Source organism: Zalophus californianus, chromosome 7, assembly GCF_009762305.2.
Source record: "Zalophus californianus isolate mZalCal1 chromosome 7, mZalCal1.pri.v2, whole genome shotgun sequence".
Lineage (NCBI taxonomy): Eukaryota > Metazoa > Chordata > Mammalia > Carnivora > Otariidae > Zalophus > Zalophus californianus.
The window spans coordinates 55684412-55701831 of NC_045601.1; the positions used below are offsets into that span (position 1 = coordinate 55684412).

The 17420-nt window shown below is 35.8% G+C and overlaps 1 protein-coding gene across 1 annotated transcript in view; it reads right to left on the reverse strand.

The window, feature by feature from the left end:
• Positions 1–1091: 1091 nt before the first annotated feature.
• The window catches only part of LIN28B (lin-28 homolog B), a 118305-nt gene continuing 101976 nt past the window's right edge, over positions 1092–17420 (reverse strand). Inside the window, exon 4 of the mRNA XM_027603369.1 lies at positions 1092–1461. Within this exon, the coding sequence (XP_027459170.1) occupies positions 1092–1461 (370 nt within the window). The remainder of the gene's footprint in view (positions 1462–17420) is intronic.

Sequence of the window (17420 nt, forward strand, 5' to 3'; positions counted from 1 at the left end):
CTGTGCTGTTCTGTTTTAGAAACAAGTCAGATAACTCTCTAGCGGGGAAAAGAAAACAGCCACCAAAAAAAATACACCAAATGACTGGAGCTTTCCTCCAAAGTCTTCAGTAGCAAACACGGAGGGCCCCTGCTCGAAGGGATGGTTTGGACTGACTTCGTCAAGGGAAGCTGCGGTTGCCACAATCCCTTCAAAGCTTCACAACATGTAAAAGATAATGAGCTGGTATCAAAATACCACTGAAAACAATCAAGTCACTACATTTATACATTGCCCTCCCCCTTCACTTTTCTGAATAGGCATCTAATTTACAATCAAAACTTATGAATTAAAAACATGGAAATATCGGCACAGAAATTACACATTCATTGTCTCTTCTGGAGTTATGTATCCCAGATTCAAAAAAGCTTATAGCAGTCAGAGGCATGTGGAGTTAAGGTACTGCCTTCAAAGGGGGTTGGGATAAGGGGGAAACACTCTACAGATAGCAAGAAAAAGAGGCAATCCCAAACTTGGGAGAACTGATGACTTAAAACCTTTAGTACCATATGATTGGCAGCTCTGAGATCTGAAGTAGCCTTTGGTTCACACAAAAGGTAACAGTCACGTTTTTATTTTTATGTAATATAAAGGGAGTGGTATTTCAAGAAAAAAAAAAGACTCCAGGGGTTATCTTTGAAACCATCTAAAATGCGTCCTATGGGTTTTCAATTCTTGGGGACGTCCAATTCCGTGAGGGAGGGTGTGTGCTTGCATCTATAGACACACACACAGAAAGACAAATCCGCGTTAGAGATGTGTCTACATTCCTATATCGACTCCGCCGACACACACACAGACTCAGGCTCTCTCCCTCTCACACGTGCACATACAGATACACATAGTATTTCATTCTCTGAATAACATAAAACATGACACCCTGCTCAAATGTAATTTGCTTAGAGTGATTTGTCTGTTTAAAAAAAATTCACAGTTCCTCAACAGTAGTTAAAAATCCCCAGTCAGCTGCTGCTGTGAAATACTGCTCCCCTGTACTTGCATGAGGTAGACTTCCCAACCGGGGAAAGAAAACGATACATTAGGAAGAAGCGTTATGTCTTTTTCCTTTTTTGAACAGAAGGCCCCTTTTTGCTTGGTTCTTCCGGCGCCGCGGAGGACTTCGCCGAGGAAGCTTCTTGAGATGACCTGCCTGGCCATTCTGAGATCTCGAACCTCGCCTCCTGAGGAAACGGCGGTGACGTGCAGCCATGCCCTCCGCCCAGCTCTCGAGGAAAAGCCGAAGTGCATGGCGGGGCTTCCGCTTCCTGTCTTCCCTGAGAACTGGCGGGCGGCTGCGCCACAGTCTTGTGTGGGCAGTTTGCCACCATGTGCGCGATGCTCTGACAGTAATGGCACTTCTTTGGCTGAGGAGGTAGACTACATTCCTTAGCATGATGATCAAGTCCACCACAATTGTAGCATCTGCAACAAGAATAATGGAAACGTCTCAGAAGCGGGGAGCATGTGTCATAAAATGCGTTCTAAATAAAAAATATATATACAAACTGCCAATGAGATCAGCCTATTTTAATGTGTCTTCTTAAGTATGTAATGCTATTTTTTTAAAAGATTTTATTCATTTATTTGTCAGAGAGAGAGAGCGAGCACAAGCAGGGGGAGCGGCAAGCAGAGGGAGAAGCAGGCTCCCCACAGAGGAGAGAGCGCGATGCGGGACTCGATTCCGGGACCCAGGGATCAGGAGCTGAGCGGAAGGCAGACGCTGAACCCACTGAGCCACCCAGGGGCCCCTGTAATGCTATTTTTAATCAAAGTTGCTTCTAAGCCCATCTTCACCAAAATACTCTAACAAAGTGATAAAGCTAGTTGTGCTAAACACAACAGTAAATGAAAAACAAGAGTACTAAAACACGAAACACTAATCACTTCCATATAGAAATGATTTTTTTCAGACTTGACAGGTTCTTTTAAGAGAACAGTATAGTCCACTAGAGGGCAGCCGGTGTCCAACAAAAAACAACCAGCTAGCTTTAAAAAAAAGTCAGTTAAAAAATAAAGCTGTTGACACATAGTAGGCACTGGCAATGCACTCCGCAATTGAGAAAATTATAGACCAAATAAAATTTCATTTCTTTAACATCTCTTTGCATGTTAATTATGTTGACTGTGGAAACCAGCTGAACTGGAAAAATTCTTTTCCTTTGTACAAATTAAGTAATGAAGTGAAATTTGATATGTAAGAAGTCAATGTCTACGGTGAGTGATATCTGGCAAATTACCAAGTAATTTTAGAGCAATACAGTAAGTATCTGAATCAGAATAAACTATAAAAGAAAGTTTCTAAATACTTCGATTGGGTTAATAAAGGCAGCATCAAGTTCAATGGTGGGAAGAATTTACTTTCTTTTCCCTCTGTAAGAAATTAGTTTTCCTTTCGGGTAAATTCTTCTAAATTGAAATAAACATAAATCTACCTTTAATATTTGAATACACACTGAGGGCTGGCTTTGTATGAGATGTCTGAAAATCTGACTTAGTTTCTAAAAGCTGAACAAGTAAATTATTTGGGAGATATATTTGCTCAATTTCAGTCAGATTTTCTTTGAAAATTTTACATTCAAAACAAGTGGAGAAAATAATATTGTATATACTTACACAGGTTTTTAATCTACTTGTTGAGTATAGAATTTGCTTGTTTTGTCTCCAAATGAAATGTTTTAAGAGCTTTCTATTTTTTAAAATACATTTATGACTCCATAATTCTTAATATGAAACTCAGATAATAGGTCATAACATTTTTTAAAAAGATAGCAAATAAGTGGTAACAGTGAGCATCAACTTAAGACTATAATGACAAAAAATAATTATAATTAATTACATTTGTGTGTGTGTGTGAAAGAGGGAGCGAGAACAGCAAGCTTAACAACTTATACTACCATATATTTCAAAGACAAACGACAAAGCTACTACTAACTTACTGAGCAGTGTATGTAGGATAATTAGTATTCTATTTTCTGGGTCAAGGTATGAAGAGTGTTTTGTTGTTGTGTTTTGTTTAGTTTTGTTTTTCCTGGCAGAAAGTAGGGTAAGTATGGCCTATTTCTACAGTTACCAATATTACCTCATAGATTTTAGAATTAAATGGATTCACAAAATGGGCTTTTATTCTTTGCAATAATTAACAAGTATTTATCCCAGGGAAAAGGAATGTATCGTATTTTCAAAAATTTAAGGGAAGAACGAAGAAACCACTTTTTCTGATTATCGTGCAATTACATACCTTAATATAATAAATTAATGAAATAATATTACAATCCAGATTCAATACTGTTTCAGCCATGTGTTCTAAGAGATAATGCAAAATTAAAGAATACAAATTACCAACAAATGATTGAAATTCGGGTCCCCCAAATAACACACTCAAAAATGGCATCTTTGAAAAAAATAACCATATTACTTATGATAATGTTTTCCCATAGTTCTCTTCTACAATGGATTAAGTGAATTCTTAAATTAAATTTGCACATCTATAAAATATCTCCTTTTGAATTAAATTCACTTCCTTGAGGATAACATCCACTCAGGAGCTCATTGTCAAAGAGGAGAAAATAGGTTAAAGCCTACAGTAATAGAACAAGCTCTCCTGCGGACACATCAATTTCATCCGTCACTGTGGTATGCGCTGTGTTATCCAATTCAGGGATCCATTTTGCCCACTCATTTACCAAGGGCCTCATGTCAGGATTCCACTTTTACAAATGGGATCTTCCATCATATTCTGTACGTGTACTTACCATTACATTTGGGTTTTAAACGTTATTTTTAAGGATACTGTATAATATTTTGTTTCCTTGCATTTTGATCTACTCCTTTAATTCACTCTCCTAGCTTTTCAGATATGTGCTATCATTAGGCCAGACTGTCTTCCACACTGAAAAGATTTGCATTCAGTGGATATGTGCTTAGTCTTAAAAGGGGAGGAGTGGTATTTATTCTCCTCTTCTATTTAATCATTCAGTGTCAATCACGCTTACTAAGAGTGCAGATCACACCCCATTATGAAACCCTGTCCTTCCCCAGGGACTGACACCAAAATGGAAATGCTCAGCTACCTTTCAGCCCACAAATGATACCACACCACACACTCCGTACAAGCTCTATGTGGTACTTGTCTCCTTTGTTCAGTGTCCACACCTCTCCCAATCAGCTAGCTTTTGTTAGTTTGAATGAATTTTACATTTGATGTGAGCATAAAAATGGCATGTGTGCCCTTGTATACTTACATGCTTAAGAAATATAAGGACCCAGACTCACAGGCAAAAGACTACACATGAAAAAAACTATAATCATACTTCATTATACATTCCTATAGCCAACCATAAAAAGTAAAATCGTTCATGATAAGTATTTTATAAAATGATGAACCAATGGCACAAAGGATATTTTCTTACCTATTAAAGTAAAAAAAAAATGTTCAGATTAGTCTCAGAACTTTATCAAGTTCTTTGTAAGATTATACTTTAAATCTAATGAATTAGCACATTCTACAGATAATTAATTAAGATGCTTTTGAAGATGGAAAATAAGAATTAAATTGGAACCAATTTTTTAAAAGATTATCAAAATAAGATGAACATTTTTAAATGAAACGAGAATGCCAATGATAGATATAGTAGGATAGAAGCACCTAAAATGGCAAAATAAATAAAAGCAAATCCTAAATTTAGGGCTTTAGAACTATGTAATTATGTAATGAAATAAGTAATTAGGGGGTCTTAATAAACTAAGCCCAAACAACGACATTAGTTAAATTAATCAAACATATACAAAGTTCTGAGGATTCCAAAACAAAAAGGAAAATTCTCATTCTGAAATCAGATTTTAGATCTGCTAAGACCCTTCGAAAAATTCTCATTTTGAAGTCCAAGTCGCAGAATAACTAAATTATATTTTCAAATGATAGTAGTAACAATGGTTAGAACTGAGCTCAGTTGAAAACCACTAGATTAGAATATGGACGTTAATTTTTTAATGATACCTCAATGATTTAGATGAATGAATTAATCAATTGTATGTTCCACCTAGATCCCAAAAGTGATAATAAGTTGGGGAGAGGGGTGATACTTCATGGAAAGCCAGCTTTGCCTATCTAAAAGTGTAATGGAAAAAATAGAAGTTAAGCACTTCTAAGCATTTGAAAGTGTTAACTTTGTAAGAATTTATATGGAAAATTAAATCTACATTCTGGGGAGGTTGAAGGCGCATTAAGGATAAGTGTACAGAGATCTGTAAGCTTCTCAAGAGCAAATACTGAGACAACAGTGAGTCAAGTAGTATCAAGTATCAAAGTATGTAGTACCTAGAAAATAGGAAAAAGAAGTGCAAGCTATATGGGCAGGAAGAAGGGGTGAAAACAGAAAAGAAGACATAAAAATCCATGGAAAAGAAAGGTGTGAAAAACAATCAAGTTTCCAAATGGGAGAACAGAAAAGTCAAAGATTGGAAAGAATTCCAGAAACCAATTTGGAGAAAGGATAACTGACTCTTTGAAGAGATTGTTTATTAATCCTGATACAGTCCAACTAAAATCCAGAAATGATACTGACATTCAAGTCTATAGCTTTTTATTTTATTTTTAAAGATTTATTTATTTTAGAAAGAGAGTGTGAGTAGGGAGAGGGGCAGAGGAAGAGGGAGAGAGAATCCTCAAGCAGTCTCCCTGCAAGGGGGGCTCAATCTCATAACCCTGAGATCATCACCTGAGCCAAAACCAAGAATCAGATGCTTAACTGACTGAGTCACCCAAGAGCCCCAGTATAGTTTTCGATTTTAATATGACTGACGCTGGTTATCTAATCCAATCGTCTGCCAATCAATCCAACACCTGGGAGTGTCAGATGCCAGTGTGGGCATGGAAGGGAGGTGGATGGCAGAAATGCCATCAAAGAACCCCAAGAGAGCGAAAGAAAAGGAACAGATCCAGAGTAGCTTTTGATGAGAGCAATCTCCCACCCTGTACCTCCTGAGGGTCATAGATTCTTCCAGAAGGCCCCATTTTGTTTTGATAGTGCCCACACATTCTAAATTTACACCTGGGTATAGTTTATTCACTTCACAGGATCTGCTCCAACATACCAAGAGGAGAGTTAGAAAACTTGGATGAATCACAGAGTTGGAAAAGCCTTTTTATAGTGCACACATTGTCAGATCTCTATCAAAGCAACCTATTCTTTATATGGATCTGTTTCCTGTATTTCATTCTTCTTAAATCGACTCTTAAGACTGTAAGCAAATTCAGCAATAAAATATTTTAGTAAGGTTAATTTTTATATATTTTTCTTAAGTACACTGGTAAAAACATTGAGTTTTTAAAAATACTGGCTAGTAGTGATTTATGATTTTAAAAATGTTTCTTATGGAACAAATACATATTTAACACCAAAAAAAAAGTATTTGTATCTTTTGAAATACAGAAGCCAGTATCTCCCTAAATTACCTTAATTCCTGTGAAAAATAAAATGAGCTATACAGAGTAGGGCTGAACATGCTGTTAACAGATTTAAAATAATAATAGAAATAATAAGAGGTTTAATTCATAAAAAGCTTATGATGTTCCAGACACCGTGCAGAAAATTTAATCCTCCCCCAAGCCCTATGAAGTAGGTACTACAACATCTCCTTTGTGTTGATGAAAAAACTAAAACTTGAGTTTACAAAGAAGGAAATTTTAATTGAAAATAAATTTTCTTTGCATTTTCATTATATGAAAATGATGTAAATTTTATTACATGTAAGTCTAAAAAATTGAGTCCTGAATTTAAAACAGCAACACACACACACACACACACACAAACACAGATTTGAAATAGATTATTTCCCAAGATTTGGCTTACTGCTCTATCACTATGATAGGGGGATATGAGTGTCTCTCATTGAATGATCCCATTTATACAATGAAGGTTGGAACTAATTTAGTCCAGAGTTTTCAATGCCAATGCCCAGTTTTATTTCTACTCCTCTTGTACTTCATAGGTTGAAAATTTTTGTCTAAAAAATTAGTAAATAACTTTTCCATTTTCCTTAATCATATATGTTTAAAGACTGTAAGTCAGAACTTCAGGATGACATGTTATATTCAGAGCTATCAAACCAACTCAATAAAATTCCAGCCAAAATAAAGAACCCTGACATTTTAGTTAGCCCATGAAGTCGTATTATGATGTGAATGATTTATTTAGGCCTTGAAATAAATACTACAATGAGATTCTACTGGTTGGAGTGAATGTAAACTGAGACAGCCTCTTTTGGAGGGCAATTTGACAGCGTTATTTCAAAATATTAATGTACATACCCTCACCCAATAACGCCAACTCTAAAAATTTGCCTATAGAAATATTTTACTATATTAGAAATGTATTCTAATATAGTGTTGTCCGTATTGGTAAAAAATAGAAAAATTAAATGATAATAGTAATACTAACAATAACAATAAATGCTTATAATCAAAACCAGTATAATCAAAAAAAGCATTAATCAAAATGCTTAAAATCAAAATCAAAAATGCTTGTAATAATAAATGCTTATAATCAAAACTAGAGTTGAAGCTCTTTACCACTGAGCTACAAACATGTGAAAATGGAAAGGAAATTAGAGCCCACATATATTGAGAAACACTGCAGATATTAAAAGAAATGAAGTAAAAGAATATTTTTTTAAATGAGGTAGATCTGTATGTATTCAAATGGAAAGATCTCCAAGACAAATTTAGCAAAAAAAAAAAAACAAAAAACCACAGGAAACACATAAATATAGTATAATATTACTTATGTTTCAAAAACACTATATGGTTATAGGTAATTGTATGTATTTTTTCAAATGCATGGAAAAAACACTGGAAGGATAAACAGTAAATTCACAGGGGTTACATCTGAGGAGAGAGATGTAATATGAAGGAGGACTTTCATGCTTACTCCATAATTTTTGTATAGTTCTTTTTTATTATTTATTCATTTTTTATTTTTTAGAGAGAAAGGGAGTGTGAGTGGTGGGGAGGGGCAGAGGGAGAGAGAATCTTAAACAGGCTCCATGCCCAGTGGGGAGCCTGACCTGGGGCTGGATCTCACAACCCTGAGATCATGACGTGAGCCCATAGCAAAAGTCTGATGCTTAACTGACTGAGCCACCCACGTGCCCCGAGTTTCTTTTTTCTTTCTTTATTTTTAAGACTTTATTTATTTGACAGAGAGAGACCCAGTGAGAGCAGGAACACAAGCAGGGGGAGTGGGAGAGGGAGAAGCAGGCTTCCCGCTGAGCAGGGAGCCCCATGCGAGGCTCGATCCCAGGACCCTGGGATCATGACGTGAGCCCAAAGCAGACACTTAACGACTGAGACACCCAGGTGCATCCCCGAGTTTTTTTAAATAACAAGAAAGAATTTATATGTTGTTTGTGTAATTAGAAAAAGAGCAATTATATAGCTCCATAGCTCCACCTCCATTTTGTAATTCCACCATTATTATTGTTCGTCACTGGACAGTGAACGTGTATACCAGCAGTTCTAGAATCATCTTGGAAGCTTTTAAAAAAATACTTACCACACCTAGATGCTACTCCACACCGATTAAATTAGAATCTCTGAGGTTGGAGTTCCAGGCCTCAATACTTTTTGAAAGCTTCCCAGGTGAGAGTGAGCCACTTCTCGAGAACTGCAGCTGTATGCAAACCCGAGTTAGCACTGACAACCTTACCAAGAGATCACGCATAATCCCAGCCATAAGGAATGTGGTTTAAAACAGAATAAATCTCTCCAAACCCTGTTTCAACATGTCATTGATGCCTCAGAAAGGAGGAAGGAAGGAAAGGAAGGAAGAAAAAAGTGCGTGTGTATCTTATTTCCTTACTGGGAATGAACAAGGATTCCCTAAAATTTCAGGCTGTGAGAGCATCACCTTTTACCATCACTGATCCTTGCTAATTGCGGAAGCAAACCAGTGCAAAAAACTACTGAGTTTAGCTTTAGGCATAGTTTCTCTGCTTCTGGGACCATCATTCAATTCTGAGTTCATCAATCAAGGATGGGTTCAATGTGCAGGAACCCATGTCATCAAAATGGGTGATAATTTACAGCTCTTAATCAATTGCTACTTTCTCTTAACTTCACCATCATTACCAATTAACATTTATTGATTTCCCATAATAATTCAAGTCTCCATTTTCTGTTGTTTGCATCTAAAATAATCCTCAAAAAGATATAAACTTTAGTATAGATAGACTCCTGCAAACATTTCTAATGACCAAGTTCTGTTGGCTATTACATAAAAATTACTTCCTTATGAATATAAATATAATACCAAGATCTCTGCTTTTTATAAAAATCTATTAGCCATGGCATTTTAAAAAACTCAAATATTTAAACTGCATTTCACCTGAAAGAGTGCTATTGATAAAGTAACTATTTCTCACTCTGTCTTCTGCACTTAGAGAAAAAGAAAGTACAAGATAAATGGTTGAAAGAAACCTGGCTTAGACCATCTTAAGGATAGGTTTTCAATATTTTTTTAAAGCAAAATTTAATCAGTATAATTGCCATTCAGCTCTTTCTGGTGCATAATAAATGGGAGCTGTCTGGAGGGCTCTGTATTGTCTAGTGCTAGTCAGAGTAAGGGTCAGTCTATTGTGGCTTAGAACTAATTCTAAATTCTAAAATTGCTGGCAGTGGAGGGGCGCCTGGCTGGCTCAGTCAGAAGAGCATGTGATTCTTGATCTCGAGGTTGTGAGTTCGAGCCCCAAGTTGGGAGTAGGGATTACAAAAAAGTAGAGTACAAAAAAATAAATAAACTTAAAAAACTGTTGACAGTGGAAATAAATACTTTAGGTCTCCTCCAAACTTCAGTTTTCAGACCATTTAGCTAAACTGATCTGGGGTATGCACTGAGTTCAGAGGGTATTTTCTACCTACCAACTATTGTTCTATCCTCTTTTATCCTGTCTATTAGTGAATTCAACTGCTTCTAATACCCATGTAATCATTTTCATAAATTGAAATAAAAAAACACTTAAGAATATCTACTATGTGCAGGGAGAACATTATCTGAGAAATAATATAAAAAGATAATCCATACTAAAGGATATAAGTTTCCAGAATGAAAAGGAGATCAATTTCCCAGGGCAACCGATTAATTTAAAAAAAAATCAACATAAGAAATATTTTATATTTCAGAGCACTAGGGATAAGATTACAAAAATTTTTCAGAAAAAGAAAATTATATCAACAGTAATGAACATTCAATGATCTTCAGATGTCTCAAGACTAAAACTGGAAACAAGAAAAAAATCAAGAAGTGCCCTTAGCATTTTGGGGGAAATCATTTCCAACATAGAAAAAAATATATACTGCAAGTACAACTTTGCACTAGATAGTAATGGAATGTAGGTAAATAGCTGAATGGTAAGATTTATATATTTACATATTTTACGTTGTTTAATGTCTTCTGACTGCTTTCTGAACCATCTTATGTTTATTAGTTTTGGGACATTCTCTCTGATAAATGCCATGGTCTGTCATCTGTATCGTAATGCCAGCCAAAAATGCACCAAAGCATCTTGAAAACCAGCTAAAATATAGTAATAGCTCTATTTGCAAACCTTTCATCATCTTATGAAAACAAAACGGTATGATGGAAAATGTGGGGGGCAGGCATGTGATGAATGGCAACGCAGGGTCTCAAGCAAAGCAGGGATGGAACAGATAGCAGGTTTAAAAGAGAAGAGGACACGGAAGGGGAGAGAAATCATTGGAGAAATGGGGACAAAGGGAGCCTTTTTCATGTAAGGGCACTTCAATCAGGTATAATTATAAGCCAGACATTTTGGTATTTCATTCCATTATGGCTAGAAGTACTTGGTGGATTTTGCGGCAATCCCACAGAACAATACTCATTTGTTCAGAGTCTGCTATTTTGTACCATAGCTTGAGAAGGAGCATAATAATGAATTCTAGGTCATAAGTTAAATCTGTATTTGAGATACAAATGGTATCTCTCTTGTAGGTAACAAACAACATTCCAGAGAGGTAATCTGTTCTGGCTAATGGAAAAGTTGAAAAACAAGGAGAAAGATGTACTTAAACACAGATAACTTAATGCTTTCCAATGTCTTAGAAGTAAAAGCAGTTTGTTATGAAATTGGACCCAATCTCACAGGCTGGACATTCTGCCAACACTGCTTTTATGATCCAATACAACTAAGGAGGAGTGTCCAGCTCAGGATGTCTCTCTCTCTCTCATACACACGCACACGCACACACATGCATGCCATAAGCAGTCCTATAGTGGAGGCGTGTAACCATCCAAACTGTGGATTTAAATATATCCTTGTTGGAACCAAGTTCAGTTTATCTACCATATTTGGTCACAGTGACTTTTAGCTAAGAGAGTATTTTTAGGTTAACTCCTGGTCTCAAATACAAAGGAAAGGAAAAACATTCAATATTTAACTAGAAATGGTTAAAATTGGGTGTCTGCTTAGGTGGGAGAATCAGATAATAATATGCAACCTGAAAATGTTAGTTCATTTATCTATTATAGCAGTCTTGCTGAAAATTTAAAACCCCCAGGGCTGCTTGCTTTTCACTAGACCATTTCACATTGCCAGCGTCAGAGGTGTGACACTGGTCGTAAATAAGCATTGGTTCAGCCGGAAGAAATACAATTCCACTACTGCTTTTGCGTCAACTTTTATAAATTTTTTTTCCTTGGTCATCATACGATTTCTTTTTCTGGCTCTGTAAACCAGCCCTATTTTTATGTTATTTTACAAGTCATTCTTAAGTGATACCTTTCTCTTTAGGTGTACACTGATTTTTTTTTTTTAACTATTAAAGCACAAGCAATCTTCAAAGAGTAGTTTCATCATGATTACTTGACGTGTGAAGCAATAATTTGTCATCCAGACAAATGGATGTAAACGTCAAAACAATGCATGAAAGAACTTAAATACACAATAAAAACACCTTAGGTAAATAAACAAAGACTACAGAATAAAAGTGGCTCACATTTTATCACAACTTGCTATTAAAATGGAGAAGGAAGAGACAGCATGTACAGAGGTCAAGAATCAATTTCACTGGCATGACTGACGACCCGCACAGGAGAAGGTTAGATAATAGTTCCAGATTTTTACTGGTTGTTTCCAAGCTGGAAGCAACAAGAGGGCTAGATTAGAAGATTTTAGCCAAGTGAGTCATTATTTAGCCAAATGGGTTATTGAAAGCTTTGACGTTACTATGACTAAGCTACTTTTGGTGCAAGTGTCAATGTTGGTAGTATTTGAGTTTCTATGAAGATAGAGGGTTTAAACACCTTCCAATTGTTGTATTACTAAATTAACACTGAATTACCACTTATTACTGAATTAGTAAGAAGTATGTGTAAACTTTCCATTTTGACAGTGTTTATATGAGCAGCATTAAACATATCTGTAGAGGGCTTGTTCTAGAGCATGTTCCTTGGTACAATCTATCCAAAATATACCCTCAGGATGAATTCATGTGCAGGAGGCAAAAGAAGACCATGCCAAACCATCCCCGTCTCTATGGCTACTCAGGAATCAGGAGTTAAAACTATTCTGCTGAAATCACCAATGAAAGGCTTCTAAGGATCAATAAGTTTGATCTCCTGTTCCAGCACCAGCTAGTGCTGAGGGAAATGATGAAATACAGATAAGAAGTAAATGACCTCTGTCCACTACCCCTCTAGCCCAATTGGTCTTTCTGTCGACTATCTGTTGTCTTTTGCCAAGAATCAGCAGTTGTTCTTAAATTGTTCATCATGTAGGTAGGTAGGTGAAAACTGAATGCAGAAAATTGTGACTGTCTAGATAACCTCCATAAACGGTGATATTATGTCCTCTCTAAGTCTGATCTGGGAAATTAAAGCTTAAGGTATTGTACGGTACTCTTGGCTTCATGGCTACTTCTTTTATTCTCCTCCTTACTGGTTGCAGCTGCTCTTCATGTTATCGAGCTGTTTATATGAATAAAGCCTGATGGTCAAGCTGCTAAGGCATCCCTGCAGATCTTTCCTCTGGTCACTGATCCTGTAAGGAATCTTGTTTCCCTGTTTGAACATTTTAAAGCTGTGACCCTGTGAACACATGGTCACAGTTATAGAAGAAATGGCTGTCAAGCCAAGGATGGAAGTAAAAACTGAAGGTAGGCCTGAGAAGAGCAGACAGGTCCTTGTCAGAGCCAGGATCGTTTACACATGTCCAAATACTCTTAATAAGTGCTAACATTAGGGCTAGATTCTACACATTAACAGATTTGTTTGTGCATACTCTAGAAGCCAAAAAGTGGCTTGTCTTGAAGATAAGCTCTTGAGTATCTGAGCAATGGAATTTTCATCTCCTCTGGTCATCCTTTGAATTTGACTGGTAGAAGTTTATATGAAGAATTTGGTTAATTCCTTTAGTGAGCAAAAGAAACAAAGCCACTGAATAATTTTTCAATGTTTTTCTAACAAAAAAAATCTTGAAAAGTATGGCAGATGTAGTGAAAGGAGGTAAATTTGTTTGCATAATACTTGATCTTTTTACTTTAAAAATGTACATATTTCAGAAAAGTAAAAATTTAAAAATATAACTGCAAATGGCAAAATGCTATTTATTTACACTGAATGTGAAGTTCTCTTTAGAAGGTTTATTTTTATAACTTAATTGAATACAGCACATGTATAGGGAAAAAGCTGTGCTTCAGTGGAAAACTGCATTTGTCTAGATCTCAAGCTCACACTTATGGATTACCTGATTCTGATTTAGGAGAGTAATTTTACGGCTCTTTAAATTGCCAATAACTGATAGCAATGCAAAGTTATACTTGCCCATATAGAGGCAAATTCTGTCCTGTCACATTCAACTGACTTCCCTTTACCACCCTGAAAGGAGCATGTTTTGCACCCATTGGATATTAATTACAATATTCCTGATCTACAACTGTGTCTGTTCTTTGGATCGTCCTTTGAACAGGTTATCAGAGGTGCCTGTTTTCCTCATTTAATTGAATTAAATAAAAATCTTTAACACTTGCTCATTCTGTATCTGTATCAGAGTCAAGATGTTACCGTTTTTGAAAATTATCCTTTAATTCTCATACAGTAAATATCCAACCATAGAAGCCACTATGTCATTATGACACCATTAGGATCTTGCTCTTTAAGTACCTAGAATCTAGAATAGAGATAAAATAAATACAAAACTAACTTTAATCCCCAGGGTTATTGAACCCAGTATTAGTTTCTGTGTTTATTCTTAGTGATCTTATTTTTCCTATACCTTGAAACATTTTGCTTTTTCATAATCCTGGGAATTACTTCCAACTTCACTAAAAAGGAGCTTAAAATAATACAAAAATTTAAATTTTTCCAAAGAAGACATGTAAATAGCCAACAGGCTCCTGAAAAGGTGCTCAACATTGCTAATTATCAGGGAAATGCAATTCAAAACCACAGTGAGATATCACCACACACCTGTTAGAATGGCTGTATCAAAAAGATAAGGGATAGCAAGTATCAGCAAGGATGTGGAAAAAAGGAAATCCTGTGCACTGCTGGTGGGATTGTAAATGGTAGAGCCACTGTGTAAAACAGTATGGAGGCTTCTCAAAAAATTAAAAATAGAAATACCATATGATAAAGCAATTCCACTTTGGGCATATATCCAACTGAAATGAAATCACTACCTCAAAGAGATATCTGCACTCCCATGTTCCCTGAAGCATTATTCACAATAGCCAAGACATAGGAATGACCTAAAAGTCCACTGATGAATGAATGGCAAAGAAAATGTGGTATACATACACATAATGGAATATTATTCAGCCATAAAAATGGAAATCTTGCCATTTGTGACTACATGGATGGATCTTAAGGCATTATGCTGAATGAAATAAGTAAGATGCAGAAAGACAAATACTGTATCATCTTACATATGTGGAATCTAAAAAAAGTCCAAGTCATAGAAACAGAGAATAGAAAAGTGATTGATAGGCTTGGGGGGAGGGAGAAGTGGGGAGAGGTTGGTAAAAGTATACAAATTTTTACCTATAAGATGAATAAGGTTCTGAGGATCTCATGTATAACATGGTGACTGTAGTTGAGATCACTGTATTGTATAATTGAAATTTCCTAAGAGAGTAGAACTTAAATCTTCTTGCCCCCCCAAAAAGAAAGATAAATATGTGAAGTGCCAAATGTGTTAGTTAACTAGATAGGTGGAATCATTTCACAATGTACACATATATCATGTCATCACAAGTACACCATAAATATTTTACAATTTTATCTGTCATTTAGACTACAATAAAGCTGGGGTGGGAGAAGAAAGAATATTTCCCATACAGGCCTATAGGACACCTTAATGGCTTTTTCTCTTATTTCACATTTTATAGAATTTTCCCTTCAGCTTGCCAACTTTTCAACTCACTATGATGGAAAACACTGCAACAAAGGTCAGGAATCTTTGGCTCTACTTTTTAGCTCTAATACATACTTTCCATATCGCTTGTAAGATGGTGCTAGGATTGAATTCTCTTGATTCTCTCCCAACTATGATCTTGGTATCCCTGTACCCTTGTAATGAGGAACTCAGCCTGGTTTTTAACTTTCTCCAAGAAATATTCACCAGCCCAGTAGTGGGCAGGGCAATGGGAGGCAGAAGAGACCCAAATTTATCTAGAGTTGCCGTGGGCAAGGTGGATGTTGGGAAAAGACAGGAGCATGAGGGGGACTCAGTTCACTCATAAAAGCATTATTGAAATGAGCAGTCCAAGCTGAGAGGAGAGGCAACTGAGACCAGAAGGAACTCAGATGATGAAAAAAAAGGGAGAGAGGATCTCCAATACCTACACCCAACAGCTCAATCTTTTCTACTTTCATAACCCTGATATCAGTAACACTATATGTTCATCTGGAATCAAGATTATCTAAATCATCACTCAACTGCCTCATGCAATCCTGGAGTCCAAAATTATTGGCAAAGAACTTAATCAGTGTAACTGCCTCCATAATATCCTATTAATTATATAATTAAATAATTTTCTGATAACTGGGAAATAACCATGTTGAACATAAGGTTTTCATGGAAAAAAATTTTTTAATAATGTAATCATCCAGAAGGGTGATAAAATAGTGAAATAAATCATTACTATTTCATCATCCTTCAGCTTTCTTATTGCATTGCCCAAACTCAGGAGACAGAATTTTTGTAGTCTTTTTCTTTTTAACCTTTCATTAAACACCACTGAGAATTCAGAATTTTTCATTTCCTGTCCGTAATGGCAACGAGAAGAAAATTGACAGAAGATGTTTTGCAATTGTTAGAGAAGTAAGAACACAAATACAAAAAGAATAGACAGCAGTACTCCAGACTAATGGTGATGGTAAAACTAACTGTATAAACTAAATCTCAGATTATGAGTCATTATACAAGAATAATATCCTAAATATATTTTCTCAAATTGAAAAACAGATGAGTGAACATGTTTCTATGGACAACAATGAAATTTGTTACCCAGTTATTCATTCTACAGGGAGGAGGATGTCATCATGCAATATTTTTTTGACCAGAAATTTTTGAGAAAAAGACATGAATTCTTTCACCTTTTGTCAAGTCTGTTCTAGGAAATTTACTTGCTATGGTTCAGAAGTGGGCAGATGCTGAAGGTACTACTGAAAGGAGATAAATAGCATAGAAATGAAGAAGTTCATTGAATTGATCATTCTAATCAATATTATGAAGGTATTTTGCTGTTACAGACTGAAGAAATCAACCATTCTATCTTCAACAAAACTATGAGCCATGAAACTTTTCAAAGCACTGCATTTTGTGGATAAAACTGTAAGAACCAGAGGTAATAAAAAGCTGTAATCTCTTAGAAATATATTTGAAATATGGATCAGTATTTATAAGATGAGTATGTTCCAGGCCATCCATGAGTGATTACTTGCATTTAAAGGATATTGGCCCATTTTGGACACATGTATCTTCACACCAGAAAAATATGAAATAAAGTTTTCTTGGTTACACTTAAATTCTTACTAATTTCCAATATAGCTATTTTTTACAACATCCCTTTATTTTTATATCTGTAAATTATTTGTAAAATGACTTTCAAAATGTGTTTTAAAAAGGGTTCCTTGGATTCAGATGGTAAATGGTAATGACTATTCTTCCTGGTGTACTGCTGGCTAATAACATACAGAATTTGATAAATGGTGTAAAAGAAAGTGTTGCACCTTTTCAAGAGAAGACATAATCACAGTCATTGCGAACAGGAATGATTTTGTAAAGGAGTTGGCCTGGCTACAACAAGCTAGGTAAAATTCATTAAAAATCAGTGAGGTTTGGGGTGCCTGGGTGGCTCAGCCGGT